This window comes from Crocodylus porosus, unplaced genomic scaffold (genome assembly GCF_001723895.1).
Source record: "Crocodylus porosus isolate Cpor-Errol unplaced genomic scaffold, CroPor_comp1, whole genome shotgun sequence".
Taxonomy (NCBI): domain Eukaryota; kingdom Metazoa; phylum Chordata; order Crocodylia; family Crocodylidae; genus Crocodylus; species Crocodylus porosus.
The window spans coordinates 159,977,856-159,994,070 of NW_017728906.1; the positions used below are offsets into that span (position 1 = coordinate 159,977,856).

At 42.1% G+C, this 16,215-nt stretch overlaps 1 protein-coding gene across 1 annotated transcript in view; it reads right to left on the reverse strand.

Annotated features, from left to right (window-relative positions):
* The window catches only part of LOC109306591 (neurobeachin), a 529,566-nt gene that overhangs the window by 116,797 nt on the left and 396,554 nt on the right, over positions 1-16,215 (reverse strand). Inside the window, exon 22 of the mRNA XM_019530077.1 lies at positions 2,578-2,690. Coding sequence (XP_019385622.1) covers positions 2,578-2,690 — 113 coding nt within the window. The remainder of the gene's footprint in view (positions 1-2,577; positions 2,691-16,215) is intronic.

The following is a 16,215-nucleotide window of genomic DNA, read 5'->3' on the forward strand; positions in this document are numbered from 1 at the left end:
CCTTATTTAAACTATGAAATAGTAATGGCATATGAACAAATAGGAAGAGACTAGTAAATGGTCAGCTCAGTCCTGCTGGCTGGATGAGTGACATGGGGCTGATCTGTTATCCAGATGCAGCATGCAGTGCCACATTAAGTGGTCCAGGGGGATCCATATGGATCTGGAAATCTGGCTTGTCCTGTTGACAAATTTCTGGGGCTATGGCGAGCCTTGAGGGCTGAATGACACACCTGCAGGCCATGTCTTGGTTGCTCCTACGTATATATTGTCAGTCAGTCTATACAGGGTAGAAATTAGATGCTTTCTAACCATCAGTGCAGCAAGCTTCTATAAAAGCCCCACTGTAGGAGCAGCAGAATCAAAAACCTAATGACCTACACAATGGAGTCGCATTAGTTCATTAAAGGGATTATATGATGCACTTTTCTGTGACTGCAAGAAATGAGGTTCAGTAACTCAGGTGGGCCCTTTCAGTCTTATATGAAACAGAGCTTAGTGTCCATCAATATACAGAATCATGGGCAGACCTAGGATTTTGAAAAGGGCAGCTGCAGATGGTTTGGTGCATCATCAGCAGGGATCCTGGTTTTCTCTGTTTAAAAATCACAAATTATCTGAGAAAAACAGCAAATTCTTTAATGATAAACCCCCATAACTGCATTTTTTCCATTATTAAAATGAAACACCAATATAGGTATGAGTTGATATATATGTTACTGATATATTTACAATTTTAAAGCAATTGGGAAGTTTACCAGTGCCTCAATCACCATAATAAAATAAACTCTAAATACCTATGAATTTTTGCATTTGACTTTGGGCTTCCAATCAAAATCAGAAAATCAGAGCTCTCCTGCCCACTTTGCTTACCAGGACACAGGTCCAGCTGCGATGGTCCTCCACCACAGCTTTGTAGTGCTGAGCAGCTCTGATATGCCAATGCCCTGCCCATGCCATTGCCCCTCACTCCCAAGCCACAGCCTCCAAGCCCTGCTGGTGCCTCTCACTCCCCAACCACAGCCCCCTGGCACAGCCTCTGCCCCTCACTCCCTACCCACAGGCCCCCACATCCTTGCCTAAGAGGGCCCCCAGGTGCCAGGGATATGGGGCCAGGGACCTGGGTCTGCAGCCCCCTGCAGCAGCACCCAATCCCTGGCTACCACTTGAGGGAGGCAACAGCTGCTGTGGGGAAGCAGAGCATGGAGCTTGCCCCACCATGGGTGGCACAGCAAGAATGGAGCCCGTCTGGGTGGGGTGTATGCGGGCTGCCTGCTGTGGGCTCAAGTGCTCCCTTCCCTGCCTCCAGGGCCTCCATGGCCCAGTGGGAGGTACCCAGTGGAGCAGGGCAAAGCTGGGCCAGGTGAGTAAGCTAGGTGCCACTGCTGGGAGCTCCATGCTGGCATGGCAAGGCACCCCCTGCCTGCCTGACAGCAGCGACACCACCCCTGCTGCTGTTAGTCAGGCAGGGGGCACCTCAACATGGCGGCATGAAGCTCTCAGCAGTGACATCAAGCATCCCCACACTGCCAACCAGGCCATGGAGGCCCCAGAGGGAGGGGGGCAGGGCAGGGAGCCCTAAGCCTGCAGCGGGCAGCCCGCACCTGCCCCCACCATGCATACAAATCTGGGTATAGAGCAGTGGAGAGCCTCCCCTCCCCACCCCCCGGCAAACAGCCCGCAGCCACATACTGCTTCCCATCACAAGCAGATCCGGGGAGGAGATCCTTCCCCTGTATGTGGCACTGGTCAGGCCACAGTTGGAGTACTGCGTCCAGTTCTGGGCGCTGCACTTCAAGAAGGATGTGGCTAACTTTGAGAGGGTTCAGAGGAGGACCACTTTCATGATTAGGGGGCAGCAGGCCAGGCCCTACAAAGATAGACTAAATGGCCTGAATCTATTGAGCCTCTGCAAGAGAAGGCTGAGAGGAGATCTCGTGGCTGTGTACAAACTCGCTGTGTGTGTGTGTGTGGTGGGGGGGAAAACAGCAGAAAATAGGTGAGGCTCTGTTCCCCCAGGCACCACCTGGGATAACAAGGAATAATGGCCACAAATTGAGAGCAGGTTCAGGCTTGATATCAGAAGGCATTACTTTATGGTTAGGGCTGCCAGGCTCTGGAATGGGCTCCCAAGAGAGGTGGTCCTCTCCCCTACCTTAGGGTTTTCAAGAGGAGGTTGGACAGATATCTGGCTGGGATATTATGATCCCAGGACTTGTTCCTGCCCAGGGTAAGGGGTCAGACTTGATGACCTGTTCAGGTCCCTTCCAACCCTAGAAACTATGAAACTATATTTTGGCAACCCTCACTGTAAATAATTTTTGTTAAGAGCATTAATTCTAGCTTTCTTAATCTCCATGCATATTTTTACTCAATTCCAGCCAACGCTTCTGTTTATATCAACAGACAACATATCCCATTTTTACAATAACATTTTTAATTATATCACAATTTTATAAAATTATATTATTTTCCTGAAAATCTTAATTTAATTTAATCTTTTCAGTACTGATAAAAGTAATATACTGTCTAATTAAGAAAACTGACTAAATTTCTTAAACATAATGGTTGATATACCTTTGAAAGATCCCTGAAGTTGCCTGGAAGGGTCAGGTCCAACTCCTCTGATTCATAGTTTGTTAACACCCACGGGAATACAGGGTACTGATTTAGATCATTGTATGTTCGTCCTAATGTAGAGAAAAAAATGTAAAAGTTAAACCATGTAGTGTATACAGGAAAGGAAAAATAATCTAGTATTAAATTATCTTTACATTTTCCTAATCCTAGCCACTGTGTTAAAACAGTTACTACCTGTAAACTAAAGCATGCTTTTGATTTCATGCATCTGACTTTGTTGGTCCAATGAAATATAGCATCAAAACCATTGTTTCTGAATTACAAGTCAGAAGTCTGCATTCACAGACAGTATGTGGAATATGAAGGGGACAACAAAGTTCAGAAAAAATTTTGGTTAAAAGCAAATCCTAATGCAAAACTCTCCATTTATGACACTGCAATTTTCAAAACATTTGGTGTACTTTAAAGCTGGAAGAATATTTTTGCTTCCATGTAAAGGATAACTTTCACCTTTCCATTTCTCTCCTTCACTGAATATTTATCAGTTGTAACCAGCATATTATGGCTGTATCAGTTGTAGCCAACATATTACGGCTGGTACAGTAATGAAGTCAAATAGCAAACTTTAGGAATCTATATCTGAATTTTTGGAATTTGGGCCTATCTCTAAGAATAATATTTTTTACATTATCTGCTGAAAGATACAGAGCAACAGAAGTATAACATATAGCATTGGCAATATAGAACCCTGCTCTGCACAAGTTGCTTACATAAAAGCACAATGTAGTAAGGCAGGGGTAGGCAAAATGCAGCCTGTGGGCCAGATGTGGCCCACCAGGCCATTCTATCTGGCCTGCGGGGCCCGTACAAAATTTAGAAAATTAATATTTATCTGCCCCTGGCTGCCTGTCCTGCAGCCATTGATGGCTTGCCAAAACTAAGTAAGTAGCCCTCTGCCCAAAATAATTGCTCACCCCTGGAGTAAGTGGAAGGAAGAGAAGGGGAGAACTTTAAAGAGCCTGGAGGATCTATTATCACACAGATCCTCCCATCTCCTGAATCATTACGTATGCAACTATGGCTACATGGAAGCTCCTCCAGCATTAGTTAGCAGTAGCATCTACTAGGCAGCCCTGCAATTGCTTCAGAAACTGAGGTTAAATATGTTCCACTACTAGCTCCTTACACACATCTACTAGCTCCTTACACACATATCCAGCATCCAGGTAATCTACTGAGGATGGACACTGGGCTCGTGTAAATATATTTACATGTCAAAAAAAGTATATTTTAGTATAGTTCCAATGGACTTATAAATTAAAAGACATTAATAGAAAACTATCTGTACTGTGTATATACAAGTGATTATCAATACCGTAAGTTATGACTCTTTCTAAAGGTTTGTGTATAAATGTGCAAGTTTGAGTGGATCCAGATACATCATCACATATGAAACAACACATATTTTTCTCCAGTTAAAAATAAACCAGAAGTTTTACTAATACGCTAGGGGCCTAGCACTGTATTATTCAGTTTAAGATTAAAGTAAAAACTAATAACTTCATTGGAATGAATTTAAAACAATCTGCAGGGCTCTGAAATAGGAGCTTTATTACCAGGAGTCACTAAGCCAGCAGAATGACAGAACAAAGGATAGTTTGCCTGGTGGGACATCAAGATGATTAAGAGAGGGTTGTTAACACTTGTGGAATGAAGACTTTAGAAGAAATCAGGTAGATTACAATGAAGTCAATTGACTCTCTCGCTAGAAATGATGACTATAAAATGCTGCTGCCACTGTCAGGCAGTTGGTTTTAAACTTTGGGTAAAGCAGGAATCAAAGTCAGTTACAAATGCAGCAGTGCACCCATCCTGGATCTGCCTCATGTTCAAGTTCAGGTATGTAGGCACAACTGGTTCAAATTGTCTCTTGACCTGAAAGAGTAATTGGGGCATCAGAAGAAGAAAACAGAAATCATGATGGCTGCTGATTTTCATGTTTTTGGACAACTGCTATCACAGGGGCCAGGGACAGAAGTTGCACAAAAACTGGTTTGAGTCATCACAAACTGGTTTAAACCTGTAACAGAACAGAAGTTCAGTGCACATAAACCAGTTTCAAAATGGCTGAAAAGATTTTAAGATAAACCTCATTGAATGTATCAGGCCCAATTGACTTGCTTCAAATTGGTTTATGAAACTTCTGTCTGAGACCTCTTCCTGGTTTAAGTTAAATCAGAGTCCTTAAGTATCCCAGCATGCTTTCCAGCCCTGGGCTGGGCTGTGCTGCCTGCTCCACCACTGAGAACAGTCTAGCTCCATCCTCTTTTCATCCCTGCTTCAGGTAGTTGACAGTTGCTATTAAGTCCCCTCTCAGTCTTCTCTGGACTAAATAAGCCCAGTTTCTTCAGTCTTTCCTCATAAGTCATGTCCCCCGTCCCTTCACCTTTTTGTCAACTTCTGCTGGAGACTCTAATTTATTCACATCTTTTCTGTAGTGGGGGGCCCAAAACTGAACACAGTACACCAGATGTGGCCTCACCAGTGCTGAATAGAGGGGAATAATCACTTCCCTTCACCAACTGGCAACACAGCTACCAATGCAGGCCAGTATGTTGTTAACCTTCTTGGAAACAAGGACACACTGCTGGCTCATATTCAGTTTATTGCCCACTGTAACCCCACATTCTTTTCTGAGAGCTACTGCCCAGCCAGTCAGCCCTAATGCTGTACTGGTGCATGGGATTGTTCCATCCTAAGTGCTGGACTTTGCTCTTGTACTAGTTGATCCTCATGAGATTCCTTTTGGCTCAATTCTCCAATTTGTCTAGGTCACTCTGAATCCTAGCCCTACCTTACAGCATATCTACTATTTCCCACAGCTTGGTGTCATCTGCAAACTTGGGATGGATTACTGGGGGCACTCCATCCCATCTTCCAGGTTGTTGATGAAGACATTGAACAAAACTAGCCCCAGGACCAACCCCTGGGGCACTCCACTTAATACCGGCAGCCAGCTAGACACCATGCCATTGATTAATACTTTCTGAGCCTAATGCTCCACCCTGTTTTCTATCCACTTTACAGTCCATTCATCCAGCCCATACTTCCTTAGCTTGCCTGAGAGAATGTTGTGGGAGATCGTATCAAAATCCTTGCTAAAATCAAGGTACACCACATCTACCAGTCTCCCCACATCCACAGAGCCAGTCATCGTATCATAGAAGACAATATTTACAGTTCCCACAGTACCAAACCAGACATAATTTGCCCCTGGTGAATCTATGGCAACTGTTCCTAATCACCCTTTTCTCCTCCAAGTGCTTAGAAATGGATTCCTTGAGGATCTATTTCATAATTTTTTTCAGGGACTAAGGTAAGGCTGACTGGTCTGTAGTTCCCTGGATCCTCCTTTTTCCATTTCTTAAGTATGGGCACTATGTTTGCCCTTTTCCAATAATTCGGGACTCTCCTGATCAACATGAGTTTTAAAAGATGATGGCCAATGGCTCTGCAATCACATCAGCTAACTCCCTCAGCACCTTCGGGTGCATCCCATCCAACCCCACGGACTTGCACATGTGCAGCTTTTCTAAGTAGTCCTTAGCCTGTTCTTTCAACACTGAGGGCTGCTCACTTCCTTCCCAAACTGTGCTGCCCAGTGAAGTAGTCTGGGTGCTGACCTTGTCTGTGAAGATGGAGGCAAAAAAGGCATTGAGCCCTTGAGACTTTTCAGCATCCTCTTGTCACAAGGCTGCCTTCCCTGTTCAGTAAGGAACCCACACTATCCCATATCCTCCTCTTGCTACCGACATACTTGTAGAAACCCTTCTTGTTACCCTTCACATCCCTTGCTAGCTGCAATTCCAATTGCGCTTTGGCCTTCTTGACTTCATCCCTGCATGCCCAAGCAACACTCTTATATTCTTCCCTAGTTAATTGTCCAAGTTTCCACTTCTTATAAGCTTCCTTTTTGTGATTTAGTTTACTGAAGAGTTCCCTGCTAAGCCAAGCTGGTCTTCTGCTATACTTGCTAGTCTTCCTGTACATCAAGTAGTTTGTTCCTGCACTCTCAGTAAGGCTTCTTTAAAATACAGCCAGCTTTCCTGGACTTCTCTCCCCCTCAGTCTGGTTTCCCAGGGGATCCTGCCCTAAGTGAGCCAAAGTCTGCTTTTCTGAAGTCCAGGGTTCTTACTCTGCTGCTCTCTGTCCTTCCTTTCCTCAGGATCCTGAACTCCATCATCTTGTGGTCACTGCTACCCAAGTTGCCATACTACTACATTCCTCACCAATTCTTCCTTGTGAGCAGTAAGGCAAGAAAAGCATGGTCCTCAGTCCAACATCTGCACCAGGAAGTTGTCCTCAACATTCTCCAAAAACTTCCTGTATTGCCTGTGCACTGCTGTATTGCCCTCCCAGCAGATGTCAGGGTGACTGAAGTCCCCTGTGACAACCAGGGCCTGTGATCATGAAACTTGCACTAGCTGACTGACGAAAACCTCATCCACCACTTCCTCCTGTTCTGGTGGTCTATGGCAGATCCCCACAACATCACCTTTGTTGGTCTCCCCTCTGACCCTAACCCAGAGACTCTCAACAGGCCTATCTCCAGCTTCATTTTGGATCTCTGAGCAATCATATAGCTCTTTTACATAAAGTGCAACTCCTCCTCCTCTTCTCCCCTACCTGTCCTTCCTAAACAGTTTGTACCCATCCATGACAGTGCTCTAGTCATGCGAGCTATCCCATCAAGTCTCCATTACTCCCATCATGTCATAGTTCTGTGACTGTGCAAGGACTTCCAATTCTCCCTGCTTGTTTCCCAGGCTCCATGCATTTGTGTACAGGCACGTGAGGTAACTAGTTGACTGCCCTGATTTCTCAGGAAGTATGAGATCACCTTCCCCTGTTGCCCACTCCTGCTTGCTCTTCCTCTAGGTCTCCTGCTTCCCCACTTACCTTAGGGCTTTGGTCTCCATCCCCCAGTGAACCTAGTTTAAAACCCTCCTCACAAGGTTAGTGAACCAGTCTGCAAAGACGCTCTTCTCTCTCTTCATCAGGTGATTCCCATCTCTTTGCAGCAATCCTTCTTCTTGGAAGAACATCCCATGGTCAAAGAAGCCAAAGCCCTGCTGGCAACACCACCTGCACAGCCAGATGTTTATCTACAGGATGCTCCTGCCCCTGTCCAGGCCCTTTCCCTTGACTGGAAGGACTGACGAGGACAGAACCTGAGCCCCAGAACTCCTCATCCTTGCATCTAGAGCCCTGTAGTCACTCGTGATATGCTGAGGGTCTCCTCTGGCAATATCACTGGTGCCCACATGGATCGGCAGCATGGGGTAGTAGTCAAAGGGCTGGAAGAGCCTCCGTAGTCCCTCCATGAAATCTTGGATCTGGGCTCCAGGCAAGAAGCAGACCTCCCAAGACAATGGGTCAGGTCAGCAGATGGCTCCCTCTGTCCCCTGCAGAAGGGAGTCTCCAACCACCACCACCTATCACTTCTTCATGGTGGCGGCCATCTTGATCTTTCCCACCTTGGTGAGACCAGGCCTGTATTCCTCCACCAATGGAAAATGCTCCTCCCTCTCTGCTGCTAGAACTGCATATCTGTTCTCCAGATTAATCACTGCAGGTGGAAGTGAAGATCTCTGCTTCCTGCCAGAAGTCACAAGCCTCCAGCTTCCACCTTCTTGGTTGTCCATGTCCTCACTATTCTCTAGCACTGCCTCTGGCATTTCTTCCTCCACAGTCCTGGAGGTCTCCTCCAGCATCAAATGCCTCATGGTAGAGGATGCTTCAAAGCCTCACCACGTCTTCCTGTAGTGCTCTTGCCTGTTCCCTGAAAGACACCACCAAGAGGCCCCACTCACACTGCAAGCACTCCCTGACCTGGCCTTCACTGGAAGGACCTGCAAGCCACAGTTCCCACAGTACCAAACCTGGACCTGGCTGAAAGCCTCCATAGTAAGCAGTTGGGCCTGGACAGAAACCTCACACGTGCAAGCAGAGGCAGTGGCAGTGGCTCTGGCATTGCGATGCCCTCCAGCCATTTTCCTTGGTCTCTTAATCGGTCATCTCTCTCCTTCTGCTATTCTTCCAAGCTGACGTTCCCTAACAAACTTGCCTGGATGCTGGACAGTTTATTGCTCATTGGCCCAAAAGGGTTCCTTTTTTACCTGTTTCCTCACACCAAGCTGAAAGGCTTGGCCCTCAAATGGGGGGGGGGGGGCGGCTAGGGGTCACAAACTGGCTGAATACAGAGCTGCCCTGCCTTGCTGAACTTACTGAAAGTTGCTACTGGCTATGACTGTGGACTACAACTCCCAGAGGCATCTGGAAGCAGGTAGAGGAAGTAATGAACAACCCTGCAGAGTCCTGCTGCTGTGATTCTGGACTGCAAATCCCAGAGACCTCGGGTGCAGCAGGAGGAGGAAGTGAGCCCATGCTAGCTACATGCCAGACAACCATACTCTAGCACCTCCTGGCTTCTGGCCTGAGCCACTGCAAGCATGTGGCTGCATTTCCTGAATCAAAAGTGAATGTATGTCCAGTTGTTTCTCAGTTTAATCTCTGCAGTTTAGACTAACCTGCAAAGACTGAATCGATTCAGCCTTGGGCTTTCTGACTGTCTGTACTTAACCATGGAGACAAGGTTCTTTGGGTAAATTTAATATCTTTTATTACTAACTTAATATGCTTTACACTTACTCTGGAGGTAGAGGGGAGGGGTGCTTTAACTGAGCTGGTCTTATTAAAGTGCCTCAGTGTCTCATGTATCAGCACTCCAAAAAGATGGCAGGAGCACTTGAACTAAAGCTTGTTCATTAAGCTTTAGTTCAAGCACCCCCACCACCGTTTTGAAGCACAGGGACACTGATACACGAGATACAGGAGGCTGCTGGAAAATGGTAATTACCATGCTTCAGCAGTCTCGATTAATTGAGTCTGCTCTGACACACTGTAATTATACTGTGTCAGAGCAGCCCTGCAGCATATCTAGAAGCACCCATAATGTTTGCTTTAATGTTCCTTCCTAAATAATTTTAAGATTAAAACCTTCCCAAACAGCAAAGCTAAATTCTAGCTCCAAAGCCTGTCCCCTCAAATCTAAGGGAAAAAATCCCATTACTACATGCCAGCAATTGAAATGAGTGGAATTAATGTGTAGATACAATTTATAAAGAATAATTTGCATCTAAAATGAATAACTAAAATAAAAAATTCATGGCCAACCATGAGAAGGAAAATATAAGGAAGAAATCTTCTACTGTTATCAATTTGTATACAGCAGTAGTTAAAAAAAAATCAAAGATGTGAAATGTTGAAAAAAATGAGTCAATACCGAATCCACCAACATATTGACTGAGAATCATAATATGCAACAAGATTCTTGGAAAACAAAATCAAGTAATAAATATGCTTGCGTGTGTGTGTTTAATATATATAATTAACGTACTGAAATAACCTGGATTAACAATTCCCAGTCGTGCTACAGATTTACAGCCCTGTCTCACTAACTGCTTCCTTTTAGATTCCAGATAGATTCCTGGGATACACAACCTGGCCCAAGAAAACATAGCCTTCCTTGTTCTGGGATTTATTTGAGTTCTACACAAAAATCATGCCTGCTTTAGTGAAATAAGACTTTCATTGCTCTGCAAACATGCTATTTTTTTCAACTAATGTTGACAAACAACAAGCATTTCTCTATTTTTACACGCAGTCTCACTGATACCCGTAAAAGTAGGCATTAATAACAGTTATTGTGTTCTTAATTTGGTACTTTTAGTAAATGTATATAATTAATTTAGCTGCAAAAAGAACTTGGTAAAATGAATCTAGAACCAATTGTTTGTTTTTAATATATAACTAATGAAATGCAGATGAATGATGCTATAATTTTATATAACTTCCACAATTACTAAAATCCTTGATTATGTGTTATATGATTCTTGTTTATTAAGTCTATGATTCAAGCAGAAGACCAGAGTTTGTCAATGTAAAAGGGGGAGGAGAAAGGTGATCTGAAAGCTAATAGTTTTAGGGTTTTTTCCCCTTGACTCTGCCAAAGTCTTGAAACAACAAATGGGAACAGAAACCTAACTTTTCTGTGCCTCATTTTCCCTATTTGTAAAATGGGGGTATTACTTCCCCAAAAGGTTTCAATTAATTGACATATGTAAAGTTGCTAGAGATTCTAAAATGAAAGGTGATATTATAATATTAAGAAATTTCTTATTATAAAATAAACATTCTTATGTGTGTTTTCCCAAATGATAATCTTCACTGAAGCCAATGCGACTACTTGCATAAAAAAGCAGTTTCTAAGCCTGATCTTGGGGTCTCAAATCAATTTACCTTGTTTTTTTTTTAACTCTCTATGTACCAGTAGAACTGTATGCTGTTCTTTCAAAAACAAAGTAAAGTAAATCAATGCCATAAAGTAATTCAAAGCAAAAATATGAAATAATCAAATACAATAAGTTTATACTACTAAATACATATTTATATAATACATTTTTAATGACCAAATATATTTTTAACTATTCTAATTTACTCTAACACTTACTTAGGTTGAAAGGTAGCAGGACATAGCACATTAAACAAACACGTTTGAGTCAGGAGTAGAACTAAAGAGATTTTGACAAAATATTTTTCAGTGAAAAAAATACTGATTCTTCAAAGTCAGAACAGCTAACAATAAAGGGTGAACCTCAACATATCCCTTGGTTTGAGAAGTCTTAAAATCTTAAAATGATCAAACCTTCTCATTTGAACATTTTGAAAACAGTAACATCACTTTTAGGCTTGCAATGACTTTATATTTAGAAATCCTAGTTAATTAACTGTAGACAGGAGAGAAAAGGTTGCAATCAAAATAAATGTTTCAAGTGACCTGATTTTTTTTGCATATTGTTATTAGCTCAAAGAAAACTTATTGAGACTTTGACTTTTTGTCCCTCTTTCAGAGAGATTTTTTTTTAAATTTCAAAAATTGTCATGGGGTGGAAAACCACTGACTACCCAGCTCAAACTAGCCTCCAGTCAAGGTTCTGATTTGTTGTTTAGTTTTGGACACACAACTTAATTTCTTTTTAGGTTTTCCATTTCTCTCCTTCACTAAATTTTTTTTAAAACCAAGTATAGTAATTATACTATTTATTTTTCAAAAAAAGGTCTTGCTGCTGCTTCTTAATTCAAATATTTACATTATGACATCAATAAATAAAAACAAACTGTATCAAATCTTAGTTTAAATTGGAAATGTAGAGAAACTATGAGTTAGATGTTATAGGGATTCTACATTTATGGATATCTGGATGCACAGAAGTGACTCAAGTATTATGGCATTATAAACCCATAATTCTAAAGATGCATAAAAATAACTGTTTTAATTTTACAAGAGGCATTCTTTTGATCAGTTTTAATATTACTGTGATCTTTTACAGACTATAAAGCAAGCAGAGAAATGAATTTTACCACAATGCCACTTGTTAGGTGATTGCACAGAAGAATTGTCACTGTTTTGTCTCTTGTTGAATAATTATAAAGCATAAACCTGTACTGCTACTGGGAGACATCGTACCTTTCTAGAGGCTGCAGATTTTTCACCAACTAGGCTTATAGAGATTAATGTTAAAAGCTGAATATTAAATATTACAAGCCTATGACACTAATCTACTTGAACAATAAAAACTCAGGCACAGTAAATGAGATCTCAGAAATACCGGATATGTTTCTTCATTAAAAGAAACTTTTTAATTAAACCATCCAATTTAATGTTTTTATATGGCACTTTAGTTTTGAAGGTAAAGTGATCTAGAGACAGCTGACAAAGAAATTATAACTGCAATTCCTTGGTGAAAATGTTAATGACAGCAAAATATTGTTTAATTAGATGATTGCAGCATCTGGATTAACACTCTTTAAGAGCGATGTTCCTGTGCTTGTCTGCTTCTTCACACTTTACAGACATTTTGTCATCTCTAGGTCATTAGGAAAGAATTTTTAATGATTTTTCTAGAAGCAAGCAGTTCGAGTTACATCTAATTAGATGACAATAATAAGCCCAACACATGCAGTAGCTAAATATATACATAATTAACCAGTGAGCGCTTGTACATCACAGGGTAAAAAAGTGGAAAATGCTAAACAGGAGAAAAAAGAGGGAGGAGGAAGAAGTCGGTCTGAATTCATTACCTGAATGTGTCATTTTTTTCCCACAAACCTTTAAAAAAATAATCCTTTCCCCTTTACAAGAAATCATTTACAAGTAATTATTCCCCACTTCTGTTAAAAGCCAAGGCATTTGCGATTTTTAATTTTTTATATTTAAATATACATATAAATGTAAATGTACATTTACTCTGCTAGCAAAATGCTGGGAATCAAATTTCAAAACTAGATTCTAAGTAAAAACCTGGAAGCCACACAGATTCCTGAACACAGGCTTATGTTTATTATAACCCTTCACCCTCTTTATTCTTGCATCTTGTTGATTTGAAGTAATTTTCAACTAATTTTTTTCATTATATTTCCTGAATAACACTAGTAAAGATGACTTCTTCCTTTTTTTTTTCTATTGCTCAAAGTGTTCAGCTGCTATATATTCTGTTCATATGCCATAAGGCCTTTTTCTATGAGGCTGGAGAAAGGGCAATTAGTATAGTCACAGTTCCTTCCAGTTCTTCAAAGGTAAGGAATCCCTGAAAAGGGAGTGGGGGGAAGGGGGCAGGAAGGCTTACGTCTACAAAATCAGGACAAAAGCCAGGGGCACAAAAAGTATAAAATTGAGACTGATTGATAAGTAGCAGAGTTCAGTGTTTACCTTTGGGAAAAAAATCCAGAGCTGTAAATACGATGAAATATGCTTGAGTCAGAAAAGAGGGCAGGGAAGAGGTGAAGACCTTAGAAACAGAATAAGGAGGCGAGAAAATTGTTGACTCTAAGGCCAAAAAGACAGGTTGAAACAAGACTTTAGAGTGTCTGGGGGGAAAAAAAGGGTAATTTTGAAAAGAAAATACAGCAGAATAGGAAGCCAGCAAGAGTTATGGAAATCATATGTTCTTGCATTAGAGTGTTCTGGATCACTTATGGTTAAAGAAGAGAGATTTAGGAATAACGAACTGCATTTGTTGAAATGGGCAGTGGTCAAAGTATGAGTGAAAAGTGAGCAGCCACATGTTTATAACATTTGGTGTGCTATAACAATGGCAGATCGGCCCCAGAAATGGCAAATCCATGACAAAGAAGTTGCTGTTTGAAGCAACTTCTTTGTCTTGCCTGGACAAATTTTATATGTGGCTAGGTCTTAAACCACCCACTATCCCACACTGCTCTGCTCTCTTCCCCACCCTCCAAAGGGGAGAGAAGAAGGGAGAGGAGCTGGCTCCCAGTGGGAAGTTGTCAGGGAGGCTTGCAGGCTGCCCAATCTCCATTGCCATATGACAGCTATGGGAACACAGGGCTGCAATGGCAACAGCAGTCTACCAGGTGGAAAACTGCCTAGTCAGCCCCTGATGTCCAGGGTAGCATGCAGCAGGGAAAAAACCCAGTCAGCCCTCACTGACTCAGGGCAACCCCAGCAGTCCTGTCCCCAGCACTCCTGGGCTTGTAGGCAGCAGCACCAGCAGCTTTAAAGGGCTCCTGGTGCTCAAACACCACAAGCCCTTAAAGTTCCCAGATGGTAGGCAGCCTCAGACTGGAGACCAGTGGATTTATCTGGGGAAATTGGTGAAGCTAAGGAGTAACCCCCCTCACTAGAGAACAGGCCTTTGTGTCAACTTTGTCACACTCCAGCCAGGAGGCTGTGCCTGCCCACAGCATTAGTATAGTTGGCAGCCCTACAAACTTTGTAGCTAGGGACAAAAGTTACACATAAACTAGTTTAAGTGATAAGAAACTGATTTAAACTTGTAACCAGTTTCAAAATGGCTGAAACTAGTTTAAGATAAACTTGGTCGAATGTAGTATCAGACTTAACTGATTTGGGTCAAACCGGTTTCTGAAACTTCTGTCCCACACCCCTTCCTGATTCAAGTGAAATCACAGTTGCCCAGCATGCTTTCCAGCCCTGGGCTGGGCTGGGCTGTAATGAGCAACCGGGCCGAGTCCTGCTGCTGCAATTCTGGACTGCAAATCCTAGAGACTTCAGGAACAGTAAGGAGAGGAAGTGAACACACAACCAGAGAACCAAGCTCTAGTGCCCCCTGGCCTCTGGCCTGATCCATTGCAGGCATGTGGCTGCATTTCCTGAATAAAAGGTAAATGTCTGTTTACTTTTGTTTCAATTTAATCTGTGCAGTTTAGACTAACCTGCAAAGACTGAATCAATTCAGCCTCAGGTTTTTTGATGTCTGTACCTAGCTTGTAGCACTACAAAAAAACCCATGTCTGCCAGGCTCCACAGAGAAGTCATACAGAGTCAGATTTTATGCCAGTACTTCACTTCACTGTTTCAAGGTCTGATTTGGAAGTTATGGAGAATTCCAAAATAGGTGTCTAGATCAAAAAAGTAGATTTATGTTTGAGTCAGTGATTCTGTTGCAGAGAGAGCAACCAGCTATCCAGAGATCTTGCAGAAAGGACAGTCACATCAGTCACAAGGAAAGGAAATGGGCTGGTTTCAGAAGTTGCTTTGGTGAAAATGTCTAGTAATTTCCAAGGCTATCTGTGATTGAGTGAGTATAACAATGGATGATTTCTCAGTGTTTAATAAAGGGCTATACACCAAAATCATCAGAATGGCACAGAGGAGTTACAGAAGAAAAGGCAATAGAAATATCTGCCAGGTGAAATCTACTTTTTACAAAAGGGAGGATGACAATCAAGAGAGCTATGCGCTAAATAATCCAGCATGCTACTCAAGTGCCGAACATGTGACTCAGATGTGCTAAACAAATCAGCAAATGCCTGGTGACAGTGATAAGGAATTAACAGGGTATATATCTCTCAATGCTTAAAAATGAGGAAGTTAAACAGGATGGGGCCATCTAAACGAACAGCTAATGGTCTACACCAGACCATCACTATCTGCAGGAACATTTTTGGTTACGAGGTTTATACCTTAAAAATACATATTATGTATTAGATTCCACTGTGAAGTAGTATAAATATAAAAGTGATGAAAATTGGTTTTCCACAATGGGTTCAAATAAAAATATAGTAAGTCTGTATGTAGCATTATTTTATAAATATATTATATGCTTCAAAAATGCACATGAAATCAAACATTTTAAGTTTATTGATTCTCACAGAGGATCTTTTGATGATCTTGTCCTGCTAATGGCAGATATAGATGGCTCCTTTCTATTTGATACTGGTACATTTGAACGGTTATTAGCTTTAATGCTTTCAGTACAAGCAACATATTTTGTAGGCAAGCATTTTCATCAGTAGAAAGGGTCAGGAATTATTCTTTTTTAAGAAAACAAATTTTTGTTACTGAAACTGAAATATGTTGCAGACACATAAGGTTTCATAGACATTAGGGCCGGAAGGGATGTCAGAAGATCACTGAGTCCAGCCCGCTGCCCAAAGGGCAGGAAGTCAGCTGGGGTCAAAGGATCCCAGTAAGATAAGCATCCAATTTGCTCTTGAAGGTGTTCAATGTAGGTGCTTGAACCACCTCCG